Below are 26835 nucleotides of genomic sequence, written 5' to 3' on the forward strand. Positions count from 1 at the left end.
ATCCCAAGTACTGGGGATGGTGTGAGTTTTGGACTTTTGAAGTTAAACGTGGACCCTCAAATTTATGACACTCTTTGATAACCAGACCTAAGATCGGGGCTCTAGGATGATAGCAGTTTCCATCATCTGAGTACCTCTAAGTCTTTATCCACTAAAATGTATTGCACAGCTGCCTAAGAATCTTTCTTGTCCTTCAGATCTATTAGCGTCTGTTTGCTTTATTAACCAGGTGGGGATAAGGAACTATTTAATTTCACCTTTCCCTTGCCTGCCAAATTCTGGGACATTTTATCCTAAATTTCCTAACCCACACCGGGTAATGATGTGTTGTTGTTCTTTGAATGTGTTTTAGTGTAACTCACAGGAATCTGTTTGCGGGACTGGGACTCTGCCCTGCAGCTTGGTCCGCGGCCTCCTGTGAGCAATGTCTTCACCCAGCCTCTGGTTGCCAGGACCTCACCCGGAGGAATGTTGCGGCCTGGAACTTGGCGTTTCCATCCCAGGAGGCCTTGCTGCTTCAGTTCATTTCATTCATCCGGGTCTCTGAAGAAAGTCTTGTCATGCAAAGGGGAGGGGGCGAAACCCACTGAATTCCTGCCAGAGATGCACTCTCTGGGAGTCCTGCCTATTGTCCTTGAGCAGGGTTTGTCTAAATGGCCCGGGCACACTTCTCTCTACCATAAAATGTACTGCTTGCGTGGGGAAAACGCATGGGAGAGGTTTAAGGTGGAGGAATCTGTGACCTCGGGCTTAACTGCTCTGGGTGGGGGAGGAGGGGTCTTGCGTATTTCAGGGAAGTTTGGGTTTTGCTCCCCTCTAAATCAAACTCTTGGGCTTTAGAGATTCTCCTCTGTGAGCTAAAACTACATACTTTTCTTCTAAGAACCTCTAAAGTGAGCTTTTCTCACAGCGTTCCAAGAGATAGAGGCAACTGCAACTTTGTCTCCTCTTTGGGAAACTGCTGGCATATATCCAACAGCAAGCACCCTTAGATTTTTTTCTCGGACCCGGTCTGGCAGTGATGATACAACCTGTCAGCTTCAGCCAGGAACAGGAGCTGCAGCTTGAGCTAAGTCTAAGAGAAGCAGAAAGCATCCTTAAGGAACATACTAGCGTGGACTGGTCTGGGAGTGCATGGTCTTTTTTTTTTTTTTTTTTAAGTTTTATTTATTTAAATGATCTCATATGGGGCCCCATATGGGGCTCAAACTCCTCACAACCTTGAGATCAAGGGTTGTGTGCTCCTCTGACTGAGGCTGCCAGGCGTCCCATGGTCCGAGAGTTAATTCTTTCAGATGAACAGGAAAGGAAAACGGACTGGGAAGAAAATGGCCAATACTAGCTTCTCAGCTGACGCACGGTGGCATGCTGCTGTGTTGGCAAAGTCATGCTCCCATTCCCCTTTCTACTACCCTGGGTGCTGTCCATGGAGTCTGCCTACCCAGCCTGCCTTCATTCCAACCCCTTCGGGGTTCATTTTCCCCAGCACATGCTCAATTCTTTACTTCGGTTGTACACAAGCACCAGTGGCTCCGTGTTGCCTACAGAATCAAGTCCAAAACTCAGTTTGGCCTTCGAAGCACCATAATCAAAGCTCCTACCTACATTCTTCATGACCTTCACTTCTGACAACCTGTACAAAGTCCTTCCCCATACTCCCACAGCCCACGATGCTCTCCAGATCTTTCTATTTCTATGCAGTGACATTCCTGATCTCAATGATGCCTTGCCCATACCTCCCCACCAGTCCAAAGCTCGTCCAGTTTTTGAAAGCACTATCTAACTCTGTTTTTCCTTAAGATTCCCTCATACTTCCTGCAACTGAAACCCAGTTTTCATGACCCATCAGTGTTATACCTGGGTATTTCTTTAAGTACCTTATTTTCCTGTCAAACTGAGAACTGCTTTCCTCCCCCTTTTTACTGTCCCCAGCACCTAGCACGTTGCCTTGTATACAGCAAGTATTCTGTATATGTCCAATGAACGAAAGGAAATATTTGAGATGATTTTTAAAAATGTGACAGTGAGTACCAAGAATAAAAGACCTGTAAGATTCTGCAGAAGTATAACAAAATTATCCCACTCAGATTGGGGAAAATATGTGAAAATAATCTGAATTTATTATTTCCACACAGTGTAATACAGGGGTGTGGCAACAAAATAAAAATTAAAATGGGTTGATATAAATATACTAAAGCCTAGTTTATCAGTTACTAAAATGATACAAGTCTGTTTTATTATAAAGTTTATATAGAAAAAAAGATTTACACTATACACAAAAAGATTTCCTTCCAAGAGCTGTAAAGTGGAGAAAGGGAAAAGCCAAATACTTGATTTAAAAGGTGGTGTTGAATGCGATCTGGCCAGCCAGCCCATCCCTTATTAGGAGGCCCCGTTGGGCTTCCTTGTCACTATAAATAGACATTCCATTTCTAATGCAATCCTTCCTTCCTGAAGGATCTCGTTACTTTTTTACTATTGAGACATGCTTTTATCTTTGTGGTCCCATTTCCAAAGCTTCTCGTGGTGACAGATCAGGAGGCTGGGCTTCTCTTCTCCCTCTCTTCTGCCTTAGATGATGGTATTCCTGGAGGGGTTGGTGTTTATCTGTCTTCTCAGCTGCCAAACTATCTTCTGAAATCAGATCTTAAGCCCTGAAAACTTCTAAAATGGGAAGTACCTATGAAAACTTATCCTCTCCCTCTCCTCTGGGTTCCCCCTGCCCCACCACCCGCTTGTACTGTGTGATGGCTCAGCTCTGTAAAGCACTTCGCCTCGGTGTGTCTTCTGAAGTAGAGGAAGCAGGGTCTCCCCGTGATTTCAGGGAATTGGATGTCCTTGGTCACGGTCGCATATTGTTTTGAATCCAGTCTAGGTAATTAGTAACCTTGGTATATATGCCAGGAACGTCTTTCTGCCCGCAGCCGATGCCCCAACTGATGATGCCAACCAAAGTCATGCGGTTATCCTTCATACACACCAAGGGGCCGCCTGAGTCCCCCTGCAGTAGAGAGAACGGGTTAGTTGTTTGCCAAAAATGCAGACTCTTTGAGGGGAAGTTAGGGTTAATATTTGTAGTGCTAATGTCATCTTCTTCAAAGTATTTAGTTCAGAGAGGGAAATTTTTATCAATCATCTTTTTTTTTCCAAAAAAATTTAAGATTTTATTTTTTAAAAATTTTCAGTGTTCCAAGATTCACTATTTATGCACCGCACCCAGTGCTCCATGCAATACGTGCCCTCCTTAATACCCACCACCGGGCTCACCTAACCCCCTACCCTCCTCCCCTCCAAAACCCTCAGTTTGTTTCTCAGAATCCACAGTCTCTCATGCTTCGTCTCCCCCTTGGATTTCCCCCAATTCACTTATCCTTTCCATCTCCTACGGTCTAGATCCGGTCCACGATTAGGCTGTATCTACATTGCAAACTAGAATTGAGATAATTGCTCAGCCATTTCAGGCCATAAAGCTCCTTCTTTTAACTCTACCACCCAGTAGCTGTGTGGCCTCAGGCTAACTGTGCTTCCGTATCCTTATCTTGAAGATCGGGATCCTACTCTCTACTGTAAGAGGTCGTTCTGGGAATTAATTGGGAGAAAGCATGACATTTTGCAAAACTCTTGGTCACGGTTGGCCGTTATTGTCTTATTGAATCAAAATCACTTCTTGTTTTTTGTTTTTGACTTGAAGCTTGCAGATGAAGGTTTCACTTTGCATACAACCTTCTTATGACTGTTGAGCTAGGGGTACAGCTGAGGTTTCTAAAGAAGCCATCCGAAAAGAGACAAAGGTTGTCAAGGAACTGGAGGGAAATGCTGATACGATTTACCTTATAAGAACAAAGCCCACAAAATCTGCAGTGCAAGAGCCCTGCTTCCTTCTTTTTTTTCCCCTCTAAACCCAACCCCTCGATGGAGAGCCTGGCACACTGTAGGCTTGAAATGGCTCATCGATAACGATGCCTTGGTTATATCTAAGTCCTAATCCCACAGGCTGGTGTGTCCCTTACGGGTGTCTGGTTATCACAAAACAGAAGTACCAACTCTGATAAGGATGCCAACATAGCCTGAAATAGTTCGCTTTCCCAGGCGACAAGCCTCATCTTAGGGCTGGTGTGAGTTTTTGAAACTTCTGTCTCACAACTCATCTGGGTCGTACTTCTGGGTGAGCAGCAGCTCCTCCTCCCCCACCCCTACATGGCAGATTCCAACTCTCCAGCCTCCAGAAGTCAAGCATCGCCTCATTTGTGTGGCTTTACCCATCACTTCAATAGTCAATCAATTGCCTGGGCTTACAGGAAACCCTGAATCAGGTGGAGTTTCCGGGGTAGACACTGGGGAAATTTCCTGCAGTTTAGATTTCTTAGGTTTGGGTAACTTTGATCTCACTCTGATGGTGTTATTTCTTTGAAGCCCTCATTTAGAACCTCCAGTGCCTCAACAAGAAGAACTCAACCGTTCTGGCTCTTAACTTTTTCCTTGCTTGGAACCTGAGGGCCAAGAGCCACTCTTCCCCTTGGAAGTGCCCGAGTGCGGCAAGACCCCTGCGTCTACCTGGCAGGCATCGTGCAGGTTTGCCTGGTTCCCACCGCTCCGCGTGTCTCCAGCGCACAGCATGTTTTTGGTGATGGTTTTGTTAAACAGATGCTGTGAAGTGCAGCGGCTAGATGGGTACAGCCTGACATGAGCCTCCTTCAGCCGCTCAGAATAGAAAGGAGAAGCTGAAACAGAGAAGGGAAAATATCTTACGGTCCTAGGGAAAGTTACTTATAAACCTTTTAGAAGGAGGAAGCCAACTATTCTAATAATGGCTAGCTCGGATCCAGCTTTCGGATGGCTGGGGCTGAAGCCTAGGAAATGTCAACACTGCTTTGACCGACAAAACCAAATATTTTACTTTTCAAAGAGATTTTTATTTATTGGGCGCCTGGGTGGCTCAGTGGGTTAAGACTCTGCCTTTAGCTCAGGTCATGATCTTGGGGTCCTGGGATCGAGCCCCACATCGGTCTCTCTGCTCAGCGGGGAGCCTGCTTCTCTCTCTCTGCCTGCCTCTCTGCCTGCTTGTGATCTCTGTCCAATAAATGAATAAAATCTTTGAAAAATATATTTTATTTATTTATTTGTCAGAGACAGAGTGTACGTGGAAGCAGGGGAAGCAGCAGAGGGAAAAGCAGGCTCCCCACCAAGAAGGAAGCCTGATGCGGGGCTTGATCCCAGGACCCTGGGATCATGACCTGAGCCCCAGGCAGCCGCTTGACTGACTGAGCCACCCAGGCATCCCCCAAACTAGATATTTTATAGGGTTTATTTCGCTCATGATTTCTCAGGAGCAGCGCTATTGACATTTGGGGCCAGATCATTTTTTTGAGGGGGGCGGTGCATTGCAAGTGTTTGGCAGCGCCCTTTGCTTCAACTCTCTAAATGTTAGTATAAACCTCCTTCCTCAGTCGTTAACAATCAAAAATGCCTCCAGACAGGGCCATTGTGTTCTGGGGGGCAAACACCCTGGCTGAAAACCACTGGCTTAACCTACTGTCATTGAATTCTCATACTCTAAGGCAGGAGGTGATTCTACCCCCATGTTCCCAGTGAGGGGGCCAAGGCTCAGGGCCGTGTAACAGGAAAACCCACGTCCTGGCTCCCACCCCTACCAGGCGCAAATCTAGGGTGCGGACTCAGACCTACAGGACCAGAGAGTCCCAAGAGCCCCACACCCTAATCACCAGCCTCCCCTTCTCATTGGAACTTTCCTGCCATCTTAAGCCCTTCCAAGCACTTGTACTATTCACTCCTTTCTTGACCTGCATAGTGACCCCATGAGGTGGGGAAGGCAGACGGTGGCTTCTTGGTCTGCGGGGAACAGCCTATATTTACACAGCACCAGTGCCTGGGCCAGGGCTAGAACATTCTCGTGACTTCTTCCTCTCAATATTTGCATGGCCCGCTGCCCTGGGGGCATCCGACAGGATGGAGCCGAGACTTCCTTCCACTTACACGCCTCGTGCTTGCCGTAGCCAGACAGCTCGCACTCTGTCCAGTCGGGCAGCTGCAGGGTGGCCTCGGGCAGACACACGGCACGGACAGCGTCGCTCTCCTGGGCGCAGTGTAGCGAGTCCGACTGCAGTTTTAGCAGGACTGGAAGGAGATCGGGAAGAGAATAAGCCTCGTGAAACGCTCCGTCTGATAGGAGGGGAGGAAGACAGAGAGGGCAAGGGTGTGGGAGGCAAAGGTGGGGACGCCCGTGGTGGGGCAGGGTGGCTGTCGTGTCGTCTGGAGCAGGGACAATAGGACGTCTCACCAATGTCATTGTTGTAAGTGTCATCCTCAAATTCCTCATGGATGACGTATTTCTCAACCTCAAATTTCTGCTCCTCTTCTCCGGGGACCTCGCGGTATGTCCTGCCCAAAACCACCCTGAGGTGGTGGGGATTGTACCTAACGGAGAAACAGCCTTAGGGTGTGCTGCTTGCTGGGGGGCTGCTTCTAACGGCCCCGGTTTCAAGGCCTCAAAATCTAGGGAGACCTACTGGGTTTTCGGAAGTCCCTACCTCTCCTGGAAGCAGTGGGCAGCAGATAGGACCCAGCAGGAACTGATCAGTATTCCGCCACAAAAAAACCTCTCTCCTGGTGACCTCCTGTTCTTGACAAAGATGGCGGCCTGCCATGGATGAGAGGTGATGTCTGTGTAGAGCCCTCCTTTGATGCGGAACTGCGGCTGCTTGTACTGTCTCAGACCACAGGTGGCTGTGAGAGGAAAGGACAGAGAAAAGAGATCAGACCTGCAGTCCTCAGGTGAGTTCCTTGAGCACCTATCCCGGTTTCTTCTCTTGGAACCCTGAGAGGCTGGGAAATTTTTGCTCAAGTTTTTGCTCACAGCGGCCTCCGGATTAGAACCCAGATTTGTCTGACTCCAAATGGGATCTTTCTGCTATGCTTCATTAGCCCGTTTTCCCCCGTACCCACCTCCTGGCTTCATTAATAATGTGGTCCTGCGGCTCCCTCCTGGAGAATGCCTGCCCCATTTCTCTTCCATCTACCCCACCTTGCCCCTCCGTCAGGGCCTAGATGAAATCCTACCTCCTCATGGAGCTTTCTTAACACTCCCAGCCCACCAGGCTCCAAGCGAGCTTACTGATGCTGCTCACTGGGGACTCTCCAGGCATGGCCTTCATTGTGAGTCCGCTGGTAGTTTGCGACTTACCCACCCAGTTATGTAATTACGTACCTTGAGCAACATTCGGGCTAAATGTGTGCTCACAGGAATGGAGTCATAATAATCTATTCTCAGACAACTTCTAAACTAAGGTTTTTTAGCAAAATGTGCCAGCTTGAATTTCCTCTGAGTCTTCCTCTCCCTCCACCCACCCAGTTCCCCTGTGTCAAACGGGCTCTGTGAGAAAAGCTGGAAGAGTTCACAGCAGAAGTACAAGCTGTGGGGTCAGAAGACGTGGGAACAGACAGACACAGGCTCTGCCACCTGGAGCCCAGTGAGCTTTGGCGGCCACATGATTGGGAGCTGGTTTCCTCATCTGGAAACTAAAGAGAGGAAGACCACCTCTGACCACATTGTCGGGAGAATGCTACCAGATCACTTTGTTATGGAGGCAGCCATCAATGTGAGCTCTCCTCCTCCATGCTCACCACGACCTCATCACCACCCATTAATAAAGGCGTCCGGAGAGAGAAGTTCAGAGCCTAATGAATTCTAAGAGAAACTGGCAAGTTCTTCTCTTTCGCTTTGCCCCTTTGTGTCACTCTTGTGAATGGGGAGTGAACACCTGCCCAGAGCATTGCTTCAGTCATGGAAAGCCCCTCCCCACCAAAGCCTTCCTGAAAATCTGGGAGCGACACAGTCTGAAGCAGACAGCTGTGAGGACATGGGAAGTGACAGAGGAAATGGTCAAGAGGGGGGCTGGGCAGCGGCAGGTGGCCAAGGGCCAGCCCTTACAGCACTGGGGGACGTCGCAGTATTCCCACGTCAACTTGCGGTCCTTCAGCACGTGACACCAAGGCTTGGCATCCCCATCTGGGTTCCTAGATGATAAGAGAGTTTAAGGTTTTCAATCACATCACAAGCCATGTGAGAGAGGAAGGAGGCTCGGTAAACCAATAGCCAAACAGTGAGTTGGAAAGGAGGGGCCTGAGTTCTGAACTTGGCTCTGTCAGAGATCTCACCAGAGGAAAACAACTTTAGTTTTGTTTTTCTATCACATTTTTCTATCACATTTTCTATCACATTTTCTATCACAACATTCTCCTCTGACAGGGATGTTGGAAGGAACTGGAAACTATGCTGTGAGGACACTCTTATGATTCACTGGGAGAAAGGCGCCATATAAGAACCGAGCAGATGAGGCCTAAGTGGCTATGGGACAGCACCTCGAACTTGCAATGTGGGCTGACAAACTGGTGAACTTCACTCTTTATAAAAGATTTTATTCTGGCGAGTGAATGGGTATGACTAGATCATATCCCTGGTTCCTTCCCACCCACTGGGTCTTTCCTATAATTTGAGCTATGAAATCTTCTCCCATCCCATGCCCCAGTCCTGCCTTCTGCCCAGACATGAACCCCATGGACCCTTTGCTACATACCGGCAGTAATTGTGGTTGCCCAGGCCCAGCGCCTGAGAATTGCTCTTCCATGCTGTGTAGACCTTGCCTGCTAGGGCTGCAGAATTCCAGTAGAGGCAGGAGGTACCAGACGCAGTGAGGCTGTATGTGCCACGGTATGCTAACCCCTTTCCAAAGTAGCAGTCCTCATTTTTTTCTGGAACAAAAGAAATCTCAAACTGAAACAAAAGCAATTAAATGCTACAGCATGTGAGTCAGGGTTTGCAGCTGGACCTGAGAGGGGCGGCAGGCCTGACAGGATGAAGGCAGCCAGCCTGCCCATAGGAGGGAGGAGATAAACAACCCACCTCTCCTCTTTCCTCCTCCTCCAAGCCCTTTTACAGAGGGGTGGTAAATGGCTTTCGGGTGGTGGGCCAGCTTTCATCAGTTGGATGTGGCTTTCTAGATTGCTGTGTTGAGAGATCCTTGAGGGTTCATTCATGTTGGGTAGGAAGGGTCTATGCCCAGCTGGTAGTGATTATTGCTGGAGCTGCTTTGAAGGTAATTGGGAGTTTCCTTGTTTATACTTGACAGGTTGTGGTGAACTGGGGCTCTTCAATGGAGCGACATGTCAGCAGACCCCAGTTTCTCAGATTTTGTCTGCCAGTATTCTGAAGGGTTTGTTGGCCTTGAGCAGGAAGAGAGCATATGGACCTAAGATGCTGCCTATTTGCCCCATTTTACCCTCCTTTCTCCCCACTTGAAACTGGCAGAGTGTACCACTCTAAACGACATAATGAAAATGATCTTTAAGGCCACCTAGACCACTGAGTCGCAATTTACTGATCCTTGAAGGGGAGAAGATGCTTTAGAATTACTGTAAAGGGTCCTCAAATTCATAGACATGTCAGACTTATCTGTAGGCAGAAGACACATTATTACTGTGTATGAATATTTAGAACTTTAAAACACATGTTTTATACTATTGCGATATCATTATTTGTAAAAGCAGCACAGAATGCGTAGTGCTTTTTTATAATTTAGTATTTTTAAATTTGGAAAATCTTCTTATATTACACATCTTAAAAGGACAGAGAGAGATGGAAAATACGCCCCTCAATCATGGCCTTCCTCAAAAGGCCTGGAAACCACCAATGCGGGCCCCCTTCTCTTCTGTACCTGAGGAAATGGAGGGTCGGGGGCAAAGAAACCAGCTCAAAGTCAACCAGCTAATTAGAGGCCAGGCCTGGATGAAGACCTACATCTCCTGACTTGTCTTCCCTCTGCAATGAAAATGATGAACCAGCAGCCTACTCCTTTGTCTCCTCAGCTGTAGAAACACAGTTGCTTTATCCTCTGAGACTCTACTTCCAGGATGCTGGGGTTTGGGGGGGGAAGGGGAGGTCGCACTTACCCTTGGGGCAGGCTGGCGTGCTGCAGAACTCACTGCTGTACTTCCCTGCCTTGAAGACGTAGCACCAGGGCCTCGAGTCACGGTCGGGGTTTCTGAAAAAGCAGCCAGGGAAGGCCGTGGGAGGGGAAAAGTGAAGCCTCCCTCCCAGACCCAAGGACTCTACATCCTCTTCCGGGGAAAAGGTCCGTACACTTCCGGTTGTACCCGGGAGAGCTGGATCAGGTTGGGTGGAAGTAGGATTTGGCTACTGTCTCCATCTGGAGACTAAGGGTGGGTTAAGGACTTGTGCACAGAAGCCGCGTTGACAAGGGCTGGCCTGGGATGATCGGTTTTATGGATTAACTTGGCTCTAAGTGCCCATTTATCTAATAGAACATTAATCTAGGTGCTGTCGTGAAGAGATTTTGTAGCTGTGGTTAATATCAGCAATCTGTTGAAGTGAAGGAGATTAACCCCCATCGTATGGGTCGCCTCCTCCAATCTGTGGAAGGCGTTAGAAGTGAAAGCTGGGGTGGAAATTCGGCCTCCAGACTGCAACAGAGAAGCCTGTCTGAGTTTGCAGCCTGCTGGCCTGCCCACGGATTTCAGACATGCCAGCCCCCGCAGCCAGCCAACTCCTTGCAATGAATCACCATATCGGTAGGGAGTGTATTGGTTCTGTTTCTCTGGAGAGCCATGGCAGATCGGCTCCAGGTCACTTCGGGATGTAGCAGTTCCTCCCCAGGGAGGGGAGCGAGCTCAGGAGCATAGGCGGCCCTCTCACCTGCAGTAATTGTGATTGCCAAGGCCCAGCTGGACGGCGTTGGGCCTCCTCCCAGTGTACGGCTTCAAGGCCAGCGCGCTGCTGTTCCAGTTGACACACTCGGCCCCGCTTTCCGCTGTGCTCCATGTGCCCCTATAGGTGATACCCTGGTCCTTGTAGCAGGTGACACTGGCATCTGATTGAAAGCAGGACATGTGATGCCTCCCATGTGAGTTCCCCCTTCTGTCATTTAGTTTTCCAAAGGGGTTTCACGTCTGCTCTGTTGTCACCCCAAACCAGCGAGGCAGGCTGGCTGCTGAAGCTATTGGGGCACAGGTGGTACACGGGGCTGGCCGGGGTCCACCAGGCAGACTCCAGCTTGGCTCCCAAGGCTCCGCCCACTGGGCCCAACACTCTGGTTTCCTAACCGACCCTTGCAGGATCCTTCCCTGCCCCGCCCCCCCCCCCACCGCCGCCCGCCTCCCCACATCACCACACACTGCCTCTCCTTTCTGGGAAGACTTGGGATTCTGTCCCTCTTCCCGCACCACCCACCTACCACTCACCTATTTCGCAGCGCTTCCCCATAAACCCTTCAGGACACTGGCAGACAAAATCTGAGAAGTAGAGAGCCTGCCGGCATACCCCGCCATTGAAGCACCTGGGTTCGCTGCAACCTGTCGGGCAAAACAAGAAAGCCCCTGGTCACCTTAAAAAGCAGTTCTAAGGATAATAGGAGTGAGCTCCACGTGTCAGGCACTATTCTGAGCAGTTTATAAAAGGAGCTCATTTCATCCCCTCTGCAAACCGTGAAGCAGTTACACCCATTGTCCCCATTGGACAGATGAGGAAGCTGAGGCCAGGCTGGAGAAGGCATGGGCCCTGGGTCACAGTCTCACTTGTTGGCTCAGTGCCTTCGCATGGGCCTAAGGCAGAGCCCATGGGGAACCAATGGCTGAAGTTCTGCACACATGCGCAATGGTGGTGGGGGGCAGTGGGAGAGCTGGAGCTCCAAGCTTGGGCTGCGGGCGCTTACGTACTTCGGACGGGCACAGAGTGGCACTGTGGGCGGCCACCCACGCAGCGACAGTACTCCACGCGGTTGCCCCGCAGGCCCGGGCGCAGCCATGACTCGTTCTGCAGGTAGAGTGTCTGCGTCTTCTCATCTCTGCAGCTCACTGGAAAGAGAGACAGGCGGCCTCTTGAGGGCACAACTGCCCAAACACTGCCACCTGCCACCGCCCCACCCCAGGTCCTATTGAGAAAGTTCCTCAATCACTAGTCATACAACCCATCTGTCACCCCAGCCGGAAGATAACACACATCTACCAATCAGTCGCCAACAACTGTGTTTGTCGTTCTTCCTTGGACGGACCCTCACCCTTGGAAGAATTTACCTATCAAAATGCATTTACTAAGTGATATTTTAATTTTTCATTTTATTTTATATTTTTATTTTTAAAGAATATTTTATTTATTTATTTATTAGAGAGAGAGAGAGATTGGGAGAGCATGCGTGGAGAGGAGCAGCAAAAGCTCCCTGCTCAGCAGGGAGCACAATGTGGGGCTCAATCCCAGGACCCAAGGATCATGACCTGAGCCAAAGGCAGATGCCCAACTGACTGAGCCATCCAGGTGCCCCTAATTTTTCATTTTCTTTCATCAGAAATATGTACATGTATATAATTGCCTACCAGAGTTTTTGACCCATATGAGTATTACCACACAAATGATGCATTGCTAGCCCAAAAGAAAATTGACATCATAGTGTGTGTGGGGAATGTGCTGCTCTCACTAGTATTTGTGATGTAATGAAAATGGTCTGAGTCCTCACATTGATATTCCTGGCCTCTTCGTCTCTCTCTGTTTGCAAAGCAGACTGCCAACTTAAGAAATCTTCAACTTTTCATTAACTAAAGCAGTGACACATGCTCATTGTAAATAATATTATTGTTTCTTTTGGGGGTCTGCTGGGACCAGGATACCCTTGTTGGAAATGCTGTGCTATCCAACAACGAAGGCATTGAGTATAGCGTTCGGGCACCAGGGCGGCTCAGTCGGTTAAGCGTCTTACTCCTGGTTTTGGCTCAGGTCATGATGTCAGGGTCTTGATTCAAACCCTATGTTGCACTGGGTATGGTGCCTGCTGAAGATTCTCTCTCGTTCTCTCCCTCTGCCCCACCCCACCACTCCCACGTGTGCGCACGTGCGCTCTCTCTTTATCTCACTTTTTCTTTAAAAAAAAAAAAAAAGTTACAGCATACTTCACTCTGGGGAAACTTCCACTTTAAAAGAGGTGTTGCAAAGCCTTCCAGACCCAAAGGAACTAGGTCATGAAGGACAAGAGAGGAGGGCCCCACGTTGGTAGCCTTAGACTTGAAGCTGGGCCCAGATTTCTTCCAACCAGAGTCTAGACAATCTGGCTGCGAGCATGTTCTATTTTTGGAATCTTACCTAGTGCTCATGGGGGATGTTCCTCAGGTTTCTAGAGTCGACTCTAGAGTGAAAAGTCTTTCCACACCTGTGCAACTTGTGTGAGGTAACCCAGGCTTGTTACTCTGGTTTTACCAACCGGAAGACAGGCATGCACAGAGATGGCAGTTAACAAAGATGCCAGGAGGACTCCGGCAGGATGGAGCTCCCAGCCCAGAAAAGGACACCAGAGAACCTGTGCAGCTGCATCCTGGCCACGGTGTAGCCTTGGGCCCATCATTCAATCTCTGGCTCTGTCTTCTCACCTGTGTAACAGGGCTTCGGGCCCCTGAGCTGGCAGCCCCTCCCCCCAACCCTGCCAGCTCTGTGACTCCCTGACAGCCTGACTCCTTGAGGGCACGTCTGTTCCTGTCCTCTCAGAACCGGGCCTTAGCTAACTAAGTGAATGAGTAAGGGATGGGGGTGACACAGACACATTCACAGAATCACCCTGCAAAATTTCACCTTCACACAGCTCAAGTAAGCTGGGTGTGGTGGAAGATAAACCCTGACAGAGCCTACAGTACCCTGAACTCCTAAGCCCTGATTTTGGCTCCCGCTTCCACAGAACCCCCACCCACCTCCCCTTTCACCTCACCTCTGTAAGATCTGGCTCCTCTTCTGAATCGGGTGTGGATTTCCTGCAAAGCGACCAGGGATGGAAAAAGGATCAGCACATGCTGGGCATTTTAGGAATAAACGTGGTTGACCCAGAGACCACTCACACCCCCGCCAATCAGATGCCACCGGGCCCGAAGATTCCCCCTCAGGTATAGCTGGCCCCAGGTGCAATGTCCACTTCTTGCTCTCTTTTCTAATTCTTCCTCTCCTTCTAGACCAGTGCTGCCATAAGAGCTTTCTGAGTGATGAAAATCTTTAATTCCTGTGCTGTCCAGTGCCATAACCACTAGTCGCATGTGGCGACTGAGCATTTGAAATGGGGCTAGTGCGACTGAACTGAATCTTTAATTGCATTTAATTGTAGCCGCAAGTGGTTAGTGGAGCGGTAGCTCACCTCCCTCTCCACCATGTCGCCATCCCCAACTGTATCCTCTAAAATCTCACTGTGGAGGTGTTGCTCATTGTGCCCTCCATGATGCCCCCGCTTGCTGGGCATTTTTAGAGAGTGTGTCCAGAGTATAGTTTCCATCCCAAGTGGATAGTAGGGTGGCTTTCCAGCTTCATGGCTGGTGCACCACCTTTTTAAAGAGGTCTTATGCATGAATGCAAACACATTCTTTAAAAACAGCTTCAAAGAAGGCAGTCCTGCCTACGGACACCCCCGCACTCGGACATAACCCCCGGGGGGCTCCTGAGTCCAACAAGGGTACATGGCGAGCTCGAGGCACAGACCTGAACTGCCCTCTTACCTGGCTGGACAAGGAGAGGGCTGCTCCAAAAAGCAGCAGAACGCACACCAGCTCTCTCTTCATTGTATGTATTGTTCCTTCAGAGTGAACCTTAAATTCTGGAAGAAGAAGGGGGGGAAAAGCTTCATAGTGGGATTGAGAGATCAAGGAGTGTGGCAAAGGTCGAGAACCTATGACTTGATCATGGCCAGTCCCTCCAGCATCAACTCCCACGGCAGGAAATGCCACAGGTGTCTGGAAGATGTTTTCAATTGTATATATATTTTTTACTGTGGTAAGATACATAAAATGGACCATCTTAACTGTTATGTGCACAGGTCAGTGGCATTAAGTGCTTTCACACTGTTGGGCAACCATCACCACCGTCCCTCTGCAGAACGTTATTACCCTCCCAAACTGAAACTCTGTGCCCAATAAACAATAACCCCCATTCCCCCGGCAACCACCAGAAAGTATGATACTTTCTGTCTTTATGACTATGGCAACTCGCTAGCTTCCTCATCTGGGTGGAATCATAGACTACGGGTCCTTTTGTGACTGGCTCATTTCACTTCGCATACCGTTCTCAGGGTTCATCCATGTGGAACCATGTGTCAGAATCTCTTCCCTTTTGTGTGTGTGTGTGTGTGTGTTTGTTTGTAAAGTAAGCTCTGGACCCAGCATGGAGCCCAACCTGGGGCTTGAACTCATGACCCTGAGATCAAGACCTGAGCTGAGATCAAGAGTCGGATACTGAACTGACTGAGCCACCCAGGTGCCCCCAACTCTCCTCCCTTTTTAAAGCTGAGGAAGATTCCGTTGTCTGTATAGACCACATCTTGCTTATCCATTCATCCGTCAACGGGCACAAGTAGCTAGGAGATTGTCTTGCCCAGAGATCTCTGTGGGCTGGCTGAATAGTGAGACCACACCTGGCGCTTCCTGGCAGTAGTGTCCCAGTTTGGTGCCCTCAAAGTAAATTCCTGCCCTGGGGTCAACTAGGTGGAACCATAGAAATGTCCGTTCTGAAACCTTTTCAGAGGACACCATAGGGACTCTACGGCCAGCACCTCACAGAGCCAACCTACCCCCATTACCTCGGTTCTCACACTTAGAACTCCTTGCCCAGCACAAGAAATGCTCTTCTGCTCTGGCTCTTGCCCTCCCCACTGCTCCCTTGGAAGGTCTGTCTCTTATTTTACAGGCAGGCTCAACAAAGTACAGATAGGCAGAAAGGAACCGAGCCATCTGGCCTTTGGTCATAAGACTCAGATCCTCCTAGACCCCAAATTCCCAGTTTCCATGTGCCTTTCCCCAGTGATCTTGCCCTCCGCAGCTTAAACTAGGTTAGTTGGTCGGGGTGTTATTTTGTGGTCTGGCAGGCCCACTCACTCCTTTGTCCACAAGAATTAAATCAGGCATTTCTTCCTTGACTCATTTCCCTTCAGTCACAACAACTTTCGGTCCCACCCCTCCCCCATCGCCAGGATCCTCAGGGCCCTGTTAGATCAGAGGCTTCCAAGACTTTCATCCGGGTCTGTCTCTGGCTCCTTTGTTTCTTTGTAAAGAAATTCCCCGTTGGAAGTGTCCGTTCCCTCACTGGCCACAGGCCCCCTTCAGAGCAAGGGTAAAAAGAGAGGGTGGGGGGGAAGATTCTTTATGCCCCACTGCTTCTTCTGGGGCTGCTGGGGACAGGCAGAGGAGGACAAATGGAGCCAGGACTGGGACGAGGGGAGGGAGCAGCGGGGGGCTGGTCAACAGGATTCCAAGGAGAAAATGCAGGCGAGGCTCAGAAGCCTGGCTCGCCAACCAAGTCCGCCCCCACCTCCTCCTCCATGGTGAAGGAAACAGAAAGAAGGCAGGATCTAATCTGCCTTAGTTCTAATTTGGAGGGCCAAGGACCCTCCTCATAGGATGTGCTCTTTGAGGGCCCTTTTCTCCTGGGGAGGAGGAAGCTTACTACTACCGGCTTCTCAGAGTTTCAGAAGAGAACAGTGGGGAGTTGAGCCCATCGACAACAAGAGCCCTTGGTGGAATCTTCTGATTCTGGCCATGGGACCTGCTCTGGCTTTCCTCTTTCTTGAAATTTCTCAAAACCCCTCTTAAATTTCCCTTCTTAATTTTATCCGATTTCTTTTCTTTTTTTTAAGATTTTATTTATTTATTTGACAGAGAGAGAGAGAGAGATCACAAGTAGGCAGAGAGGCAGGTAGAGAGAGATAGGGAAGCAGGCTCCCCGCTGTGCAGAGAGCCCGATGTGGGGCTCGATCCCAGAACCCTGAGATCATGACCTGAGGCGAAGGTAGAGGCTTAACCCACTGAGCACCCCAGGCACCCCTTCATCCCATTTCTTATTAACTTTTAAAAATAGACCTTGTTAAATGCATCCCCTCTCTTTCTTCCGGATGTTAATCCTGTTTCACAGACACATATAGATTGTCTCATCCTTTATTATCTTGGCTTTATGAAGAAATTCTGAAGCAATGAATGAGTAAATGAGCCACACATCAACAAGGAACTTAACCCTCGTTAGCACTACCTGTCAAACCAACCAGCCCTTTCCCAGGGGGTTATTTTCATTTTTTTCTCTGGATGCCCACCAAGACACAGTTTTATTATTTCAAGAATTCGGGGTCCTAAAAAAAAAAAAAGACATCTGGGTCCTTCTAACTGGAACATAACTCTAGATGTTGGAAAATTGCCAAGTGAGAAGTGCAGTATTGACACATTTGCATTCCCTGGACAAATGGGGGAGGGGGACCAGATGGGGAGGCGGAGCATGACTTAGGGCTTCCATTGTGGCTCCCACACAGCTGCATCATGGGAAAACCTTTGACAACTCAGGGGCATAAGGGGCCAAGGAGTCTATTTTTGCCTTCTGCTCCCAGCAGTGTCTGAGATAGTCTCTGTTCTGTCAGTCCTTATCTTCCCCCACATTTGGGGGACCTTGCTGGGCCTTGAGCTGATCCAGTGATAATCTCAAATGAGGCACTAGCTCCATCTCGTTGCACAGAGGCAATGAGAGCATCTGGACCGGCTGAATGGGGTGAGAGGATGACAAAGAAATGAGTCATCCCACCAGCAGACAAGCAGTGCTGTCCAGAGACAAGGGAGAAGGAAGAGGGGAGGAAAAAAATGTGTCCTTGTTTTGCCTTCATTAAAGAGGTGGGTGTAGAGGTCTGGGGGCAGTGCCTAGACAAAAAACAAAGTGAATACCAGAAACAGGGACTCAGACTCTGGGAGCGCGGGGCCAGCCAGCACCAGGACAGGCTTCAACGCTGTGAACAGGGGCTGCCACCAGAGGCCAGAGTGCCCTGAGTTCATGGTGAGGAGGGTGGGGGCTGAGATGTATGGAGTAAGTGTGAGAAATCCTTCCGGGCTCATTTTACAAATACAAAGACGACTTGTTATTTTTTTTTTCTGTGTTCTCTCCCTTTTGCCTATTTCATAGTTTCCCAGAGTCAGAGTACTAAAAAAGCAAGGAAGTAAGAGAAAGAAGGAAGGATGAATGGATGGAGTGGGAGGTAGGGAGAAAGAAAACCACCAGGAGGTCTCACTTTTGTTAGACTGAAATCACTGAAAACATTGTTGTGTGAGAGTAATGGATTCTGCAATGGCCATAAGGCCTGGGGACCCCAGGGTCCCAGGGCCCCAAGCCTGTCAGGTTCATGTTAGCATGTGAAGTTGATTTCTGCAGATTTGCAAAAGACACCCTCTCTGGTGGATGGAATTCAGCAGGCACAGAGCTTGGCAAATGGACAAAGACTCTGTGCAAAAAAAAAAACAAACAAAAAAAACTAAAACTAAAACAAAACAAAACAAAGCAAACAACCAAAACAAAAACAAAACCCAGGACACGGGCCTGGCAAACAAAGCATGGCCTGGATTTCAAGGATGCACGGGCAGGAATCCTGGTGAGGGACACCGTCTGCATGTCTGCATGCGAAAGCCTCATCTGCTTCCAGAGCTTCTCTGACCTTCTGTCTGGAAGCTGCACTGGGTCTTGCTGGCAACAGCAATACAGTGACTCCGTTCCCAGGTTCCTCTGAACAGCCATGAGTGATGACTGTTCTAGGGGAAAAACGGGAACAATGGACTGGTAACCAGGGAGGGGGTTACTCTGCCAGATCCAAGGAAGTGTGCCCTTGTGGCTGAGAAGTCAGTGGTCACGCTAGCCAGAACTCGGTGTTTATTTCGGCAGCGGCAACATGGGGCAAGGCTGCCTAACGGGAACCCATTCATAGGTGTTGGGTCTGCATTGGGTGAGGCCGCTGGAACAGCGGCAGGATAGCTAGAAGTCCTGGGGAAAAGTAGATGAACTGTTGTCCTCAGTGCCTTTACATGCCCCCCCCTTTTTTTAAATAGATCTATTCATTTGAGAGAGAGAGCACGCGTCCAAGTGGTGGGGGAGTAGTGATGAGGGAGGGGCAGAGGGAGAGGATCTCAAGCAAATGCCCCATGGAGCCCAGACAGGGGCTCAATTTCATGACCCCGAGATAATGAACTAAGACGATGACCTAAACTGCAGACAGGAGTCAGACACTTAACTGACTGAGCCACCCAGGGGCCCCTCGTGTCCCTTTGCATTGATTGCCCTTTTCTCTCCACTCTCCTACCTTCTCCATCTTCCCCCTTAAAAATCTGCCTTCCAGAAAGGGACTGATATGCTCATTCACATAAGGTTACATTGACAGTAAAAGTTGATACGCTGCCCTTCCCAAAAGCATCTATATTTTGAGGCACAAAAATCAGCTCCCAGGGGCGCCTGGGTGGCTCAGTGGATTAAAGCCTCTGCCTTCGGCTCACATCATGATCCTGGGGTCCTGGGATTAAGCCCCGCATCGGGCTCTCTGCTCATTGGGGAGCCTGCTCTCTCCTCTCTCTCTGCCTGCCTCTCTGCCTGCTTGTGATCTCTGTCTCTCAAATAAATAAATAAAATCTTTAAAAAAAAAAAAATCAGCTCCCAGGGATGCAAAACCAAGTGGGATGGACTCTTGAGGTTTCCTCCAGGGCTGACACACTGTGGTTTCTGCTATTGTGAGAACAAATGATATAATGGGTATAAACTGTGAAACACTTAAAAATGTGTATTAGTACTTTTATTTAAACATGACCACATGCATGGAATTGATCTGCAATAGAAGAACTGTGCAAACACAGTCACTTGACCAAGTTCTGTGGTTCTAGGTACAAACAATGCAATTGCCCCTGCTGGTATAGAACTCAGGGACTGTTTTTACTCTTGCCAGCAGGAAGAAGACAGAAATATGAGCAAGCTAGAGGAGCAGGGAAATTGCAAGGGAAAGACAAAAGTAAGTTGATACTATGATCAAATTTTACACCGTGTGCAAGGTTTGCTAGCTTAATCTTTGGTAAAGGAGATTCTCAGATTATTATGGCTTTGCAAAGCTTCTCTCTGGAAATCTGAGCAAGAAAGAGTCGGTCTCCAAGAATACCAATACTTTAAAGTGACTCATAGCTTTAAAACAAACAACACCCTCCTTCCAGCCCCCACCCCAACCACCATGGCCCAGAATGGATGCCAACAAATTAGAAAAGAAATGGTCCAAGGAAGAAGCCCTTGGAATAGCAAAGGCATCTCACTGGGACAACAGAGGGGGTGAGAGGGCAAGAGGAGCCCTGCCCCCATATGCGAGGAACCCCCCCCCAAAAAAGCTCACCTTTGCAGGTTCCAGATGGAACACAGGACGGGAGCCACTAGCCTCGTAGCCCCCGTCTCGCTTACAAAGGTCCCGCTTTTTATAGAGCTGTGCTTTCAGAATAAAAACCATTTTCAAAAACTGCCATCATGTGAACAATTCTTAACTTTTCAATACTTAATTTTCTGTGTGTCAAAGTTTATTTTCTCTCTTCTTAAAGAGCCTGCTTTCATAACGGGACAAGAGAGGAAGAGCCTGTTTCTTATCTAATATGATCCATTCCAATGAGGTGAATAGAACAGAATCCTCTGCTAGCTCCCACCCATCTCATGAGTTACTCAGGGCAGAATTCTCTCCAAAACATCTTCAAACCATAGGCGGGGGGATGACTTGTGACTGAGTTACATGAAACTGACCAGGCTACTCCAAATCTTGGCACTGAGCTCTGTCGTCTACTCACTGTCCGTAGTTTGCCAGGTAATCCTGGTTGTTTGGAGGAAATAAGGGAGAGCTCTTTGTGGCTCTAGGAAACCAGAAGTCCATCCTGCCTCCTTTTAGGATAGAAACAAAAGAAACCCTTTCCTAATAAACTTTTTACGCGGAGAAGAAAAAACAAGGTTCAACTGACAAACGCTAATGCAATTAGTCAGTGCAATAAAATGTTAATCCCAAAGTCTGAATTTAAACAAACTCCTCAATCTGAGGTTGATCTAAAACAGTGTCTCATCTTAAGCATGAAGGTAGTTCCTCATGTTCCTCCCACTCCCTAAAGTCAACATCATTGCAAAGCAATGATATACACAATCCTTTGGTAATTCTTTAGTTTACCTCCAGATTTCGACACCCATGAGTCAGAAAACTGGTCAGAAGCTTTCCTTGTATCGTTACCGAATGCATACACATTTTCCTGGGCTCACAGGAAAGCAATGTTACGGTGTGTTTGCGAGAACTGTGTGTGGGTTAATGCCCCTTGCTCCACAGGCATTGGAGCACCTACCACTCGCCAGGCAGAGTCTACAGAACCTTTATATATATATCATATATATAATACTATAGAATAGTATTCTATAATATATAATAGAATAATCCTATTCTCTTGTTTTTACAAATGAGAGAATCAAACTTCCAAAAAGCATCAGGACCTTGGCCCTAAGGCGAGATACGTGGTGAGAGGTGGTGTCAAGACTCGAACCGACACTATTTCCAACCCTCCTTCCTGCGTCCCGATGCTGGACCGTTATGTTTTTCATGCACTCAGAGTTGCTATTTGGGAAGGACAGCATGTTACAGTGCAAGGGGCATAGTCTTAAGTTCAAGTTCCATGACACAACCATGACACACAGGTTGTGTATGGTTTCCTGGATTTTTTAATGGGCCAATCACTCCCACCTTGCTGAATTATTACAGCAACTAAAGAAGAAGCAGGCAAAGGCCCTATGACACAACGGCCAGTGCACGGTAAGGTCAACTGTACTGACAGTCATGAGTATCCTTCAATAACGGGGGCATTAAGCAACATTAACAGCTTCTCCCTGGAAAAACAACCGAAAGCTACCAAGACAGAAAGATGCTAACATCTACGGGGTTCCCCACTGGGGTCAAGCATTGATACCCAAATACTCCTTCCTCGATCACGTGGACATCTTGTGATAACCTGCAACCAGATTCTTCACAACTGATCTAAAAGTTCACGCCTTTCATCTACATGAACAGGAATCATTATTTTCTGGATATATGAGGTGGTGTCTTTCACCTCATGTTTAATGTTTTTTTGTTTTTTTGTTTTTTTTTTAATTTGCCTTTCCGGGACCTATTTACATCAGGATTATGCCGGACTCTCCGAGGAAGCTGGAATTAGCGCCAGAGACCGCTGGGAGAAAAGGCTGCTGCTGCTGCTAAGGCCCCTCTCAAGCAGACCACATGGATGTTTAAAAACCAGAGACAGGAGGCTAGAAAAATAAGGAAATCGGAGCTTCCCAGAAAAAGAAGAAGAAGAAGAAGAAAAAAACTTCCCTTTTTCTCTGCAGCCCAGGGGGCAGACACGGGCTCTTGCTCTGATAAGGCAAACTAAAGCAAGTTTCTCTTTTCTATGAACAGGACAAAATGTGAAAAGCCAGCAGGAATCCAGCTGACCGGCGGGCGGCCTTTCCCTTTTAGATTACTCATAGCAGGTTACTGGGCTCAGCCTCCCTGCTGACTGTCCTGTTCCCCTACCTGCAGAGGCCTCAGCTGACATCAAGCTGTTCATGCAACACTCTCTCTCTCTCTCTCTCTCTCTCTCTCTCGACGGGGCTCTAGGGCCACTTTGTGTGTCCTCCTTGGGCGACATCTGTCAGATCCGCCACCCCAGCCGCCTCTCCTTCAAGCCCCAGCTCAGTCTAATTTCCTCCTTTCTTGGATTCATGGGCAAAGACCTAACAACTCTATGTATCCACCATCAAATGTTTACAGAGCACCCACCATGGCCCATGCACAGGCTCCATGGTATAAGGACATACATGCTCTGTCCTCAAAAACTCATAGCTTAGGCATGGGACAGACAGGTAATTAGGTCATCATAGTACAGTGAGATCAGCGCTGCGGTATATGCAGGGAGGTAGGGGTAGAAGGAGGAAATGCAGAGGAAGAATGGGTCTTAGTAGAACGTGGAGGAGGGAGATCTAGCTTCCTCTTGGTGAGGTAAGGAGCTGGTCAAGGTAGGTTTCCTGGAATTGATAATTATTATATAAGCCGCTGGTTAAACAAAATAAAGAAGTGCTCCTCAGAGCATAGGGCCAAGAGGTGACCATTGCTGTAAATGGTCAGTAAATGCTGTAAACTGGTCATTTTGCAAAGGATCAGTCGTTTACAAAAGCCTTGTGGTCTGGGTAATAGCAGCGAGCAGCCAGAGTCCCTTACTCTTCAGCACAAACACCTTCCACTGGACAAAGGAATTCGATTCACACACCCCAGGCTCTCCCTTCAAGGGCTTCCCTAGGAGGAAGTACGGTTTGGAAAGCCTGAGAGTTCTAAGGATGCAGGAGCCTTTGTGGCCTGAGTTCGGTGTCTATTCCCTAATGTCTGGTTGCAGATTAATGGACTATTTGTGACCATGTAATAAACAGAAAAGGCTTGGCATACAAAGGTATCCCAGTATCTAGGTTCAGCCTGACATTGAAGTGGGTTACTTCAGAGGCTCAAGGTGGAATCAGGTTTTCTAGATCAGTCCCCGGACAACCTCTCCAAGCCGCTGATGCCTGTGTCAGAGCATCCCATAGGCAAACCGTGCTCACCTGCCCATGGGCCCGCTAGCCAAGAGTGAGTCACCCTGAGGATCGTGACTATTGACACAGATGGTGCTGGGCAGCTGCGAAGAACATGCAATTGCATTAAGTTTTATAGGAAGAACAGCTAGTTGGTATTTCCTGGGTAATGGTAATAGGCACCCAAACTTGCCCAAGTCATCCCTTTTAAAAATGTTTATGAAATGCCTGTTGTGTGGCTAACACCTTGTTCGTTTTCCCTTCTGGCACTCATGTTACTTTTCAGGCGATCGAGAGCCTTGTCTGTCACTCTACCCTCTTCCCCAGAAGTCAATTTCTCAAGCAGGAGAATGGACAAAAGATCGTCAAAAAAAAATAGGCTATTCTTATGTGTAAGTAGACAATGAAGCCAGTATTAGGAGACCATGTGGCTGGACCTGGGGTTGGACCAAAGTGAAGGATTGCTAAGATTTTTTCTGGCTCTGACTTTCCGTGAGTCTAAATTGTCCTCATTCTTTTATCTGGTTTGATTTGAGACTACCAGTTTTGTGAGCTGGTTGGCTTATAGCCTGAAACTCTGTACAGAATTTTTCTCCATGCAAAGCTAATGACCCAAAGAATAAATGAAGAGAATATTCTGGCCACTCATTGTCCCTCGTAGCCACCTTATCAGAGCAGAGCTGAAATTCCCTCACAGAAAGTAGACATTTTACTCTAAGACCGCAGACACACGGTGCCAAATAATCAAGTGAGATTGAACATTCCAAGTCAACACCTAAATTCTTCCTCAGCACTGGCACTCAGTATCTCAAAGAAGTGCATGGACTTTGAGTTTGGACTGGAGCTAAGTTCACCACCATTCTTGGGAACCATGTTTCCCCCTTAACTGTCCGATCAAAAAGAAACGGCACACATTTTAGAAGCTTTGGAAATGCTGCTCCTTCTAAACGATGATCTTAGTCAAAGGGCCCCTTCAGTTGCTATAAAACCCCCTAACCAGAAAAGGTGCTGTTTGCAGATTAGTACCAGGGCTCCCCTGGACAGAAAGTTTCACCAGATGCTCTGTGGTCCCAGCCAGTCATTTACAAAAGCGCTAGATGGGTATGGTCACTGAGTATGGCCGGGCCGCTGGTTACTATAGTCTGAACTGTACTGAGCATGGTTCTACTGTAACCCAAGTCACTGCTGTCCCTCAGCTACCCCCTGGCTGCTGTCCCTCTGCAGGAGGAAGCCACTGAAGAGTAGCACAGATGCCAGGAGTATCTAATAGAAGGCATCCCAAAATAAACTGAGCTGGTCCGAGGGAGTCTGGACAGAGACTAAGCCACTGGGCAGAGGGGAGCTACCCTTTACTCTTGATGAGATCCAGGTTTGAAGTCGGCATCTCTGAGAACACTTTAGGTAGAATAAAGTAATGGGTGGCATGGGGCTCATTCGATTTCAACATTCACAAATCCCTGCTGGTTCCCGAGCCTGGCTCTGCTCTCACAGGAAGCCCTCCGGCTGACCATCATATATTGATTCTGGACAAGTCAGCGTCTAGATCCCAGGATGTGTCTTCTTGCCCATGGGCAGGAACTGCTGAGGAAGTCACCTTCAAGGGGACTCCGCTTACTAGTTGTATTTGCAGAATTTCTTCATGGAATTGCAAATGCGCACACACACACACAGACACACACAGACACACACAGACACACACACACACAATTTTCCTCTGTCATCAATCCACTGCAAGAGATCACCGTTATTAATCCGACCTGACCACCAGGTAAATCATTTCCACACTTCTTTGCATTTGAGTTTGTCGCTAGTTACCTGGGAGCTCAGCGTGTTTTCCTACTTCTCTGCCTCCCTCCCGTCTTCCCTCCCAGGGAGGTTAAGAAAATAAAGATAATAACGGCAAAAATCTGGAAAGCCCTGATAGGCATCGCGCAGAGCACCTTAGGAAGCAAAACCATTCATTTTATTCTCCCCCGCCGTAATTGCAAAGTCCTTAAAGAGGACCGCACACTTGCACACTGGGCCAAAACTGACCAGTGGAGATGGAGGCTGGGGATGTGTGGAGGGAGATCAGAGGCCTTCTCTTTCCCAACACTTTCCACCTACTTAATTCTGCTCTGAGGCGAGTCCTGTGCCTCACTCCCCCATTCCCAGCCTCAGCTTCTTAACAGGCTCACCGAGGGGTGGGGGCGGCAGCCAGACACTGTGGACCCTCCAGGCTCTGCTAGCCACAAATCCCGAAGGCAGCTGATGGCACTTTTTTTGCCCGTTATTCATGAGGGGATCCCATTGTCTCTTCAGAGCATTTGTCTCTAATTCTTTGTACTTTCTCTTTTACTCTGCTGAAATTTTTCTCCAAGAAATAATCCCTCCTATTCTCTCTTCCCCGAACGCCCTCGCTCCTCCAAAAGGCTTCAGCCCATCCCAATGAAATGCAGCTACGAAAAGCAGGCTCCCTTGGGACTCGGATTCTTGCTAATCCGCTTTTTGCCTGAATTACAAAGTCAGTCCCTCATTAAGGCATTCTTCTATTGGCGCCGTTTGCCAGAAAGATTTTTAAGAGAGGCAGGAGGACATGGACGGACAGAGAGGCGCAGAATTCAACTTACCGTCCCTGCTTGCCTTCCTTCCCTCCCTCCAAGACAGCTTTCTCTTCAGCCCTGGGCTCTTGCAGGACCTCAGCTCCAATCTCCCTGCACGGCTCTGGCCTGCTTTAAATTTCAAGGCAGGGGGTGGGGTCAGTGGCCCTGGGTGGGCGGGTTTCTCTGTAGCAGGAGGATGCCCAGTGGACAGGGCCAGGAGGGAGCCCAACAGGGCGGGCCTGTTTTTGTAAAGAGGGGGAGGAAGTTTCTGATGGAAGCAGCGCAGCCCGACCTGGCTTAGGGCCAGCCTGATTATTCACAATCCTGATGTCATCGAATCGCAGGAATTTGGGAGTTGGACGGAACATTAACAATCATCTTCCTTGAAGGCCCTGGTCTATGACCTAAATGAGACCCCCAGGATCAGCTGGCTGTAAGCTTATCATGGAAAGAGGAATTTACAGTTCTAAACAAATGCACCCAGAGGAGGCCCAAGGGCTTCTTCTGGAATCTCCAGCAGTAAATCTGCCCCTCGAGACACAAGAGGGTAGAAGGAAGGACAGGAAGGACGGGACACAAGCGTTTGGAAGAAAGGACGGGACAGGTGGACCAGTTCCCTCCAGGCATAGAAGGGCTGGGGAGAGGGGCGTTGGGCCACTTGGGGCATGGGGTGGGGGTTGATAAAGGTGGGCAGGGCTCCTCTGCTGTGGAAAGTACCCCGGCCTGGAATCTGGACCCTGCCACCAGCCCTGCCACTCCCCCGCCCTACAATCATGGAGAAAATCATTTCACTTCTCTCTCAAAGATGGCTGAGGACTTCTC

The 26835-nt window shown here is 48.6% G+C and overlaps 1 protein-coding gene across 1 annotated transcript; it reads right to left on the reverse strand.

Moving 5' to 3' along the window:
• Window positions 1-2102: 2102 nt before the first annotated feature.
• LOC111144489 (plasminogen activator, tissue type) lies at window positions 2103-26285 on the reverse strand. Its single transcript, XM_022498791.1, has 14 exons — window positions 26041-26285; window positions 14551-14648; window positions 13779-13821; window positions 11749-11886; window positions 11275-11385; window positions 10730-10904; window positions 9967-10058; window positions 8595-8769; window positions 7949-8034; window positions 6549-6744; window positions 6299-6435; window positions 5995-6135; window positions 4555-4721; window positions 2103-3001 (listed from the first exon to the last, which is right to left on the reverse strand). Exons 2-14 carry the CDS (start codon window positions 14611-14613, stop codon window positions 2843-2845), a joined length of 1683 nt encoding a protein of 560 aa, XP_022354499.1. The 5' UTR covers window positions 14614-14648; window positions 26041-26285; the 3' UTR covers window positions 2103-2842.
• Between the last annotated feature and the right edge of the window lie 550 nt (window positions 26286-26835).

The sequence above is a fragment of the Enhydra lutris genome, unplaced genomic scaffold, assembly GCF_002288905.1.
Source record: "Enhydra lutris kenyoni isolate GAN:26980312 unplaced genomic scaffold, ASM228890v2 scaffoldscaffold11, whole genome shotgun sequence".
Lineage (NCBI taxonomy): Eukaryota > Metazoa > Chordata > Mammalia > Carnivora > Mustelidae > Enhydra > Enhydra lutris.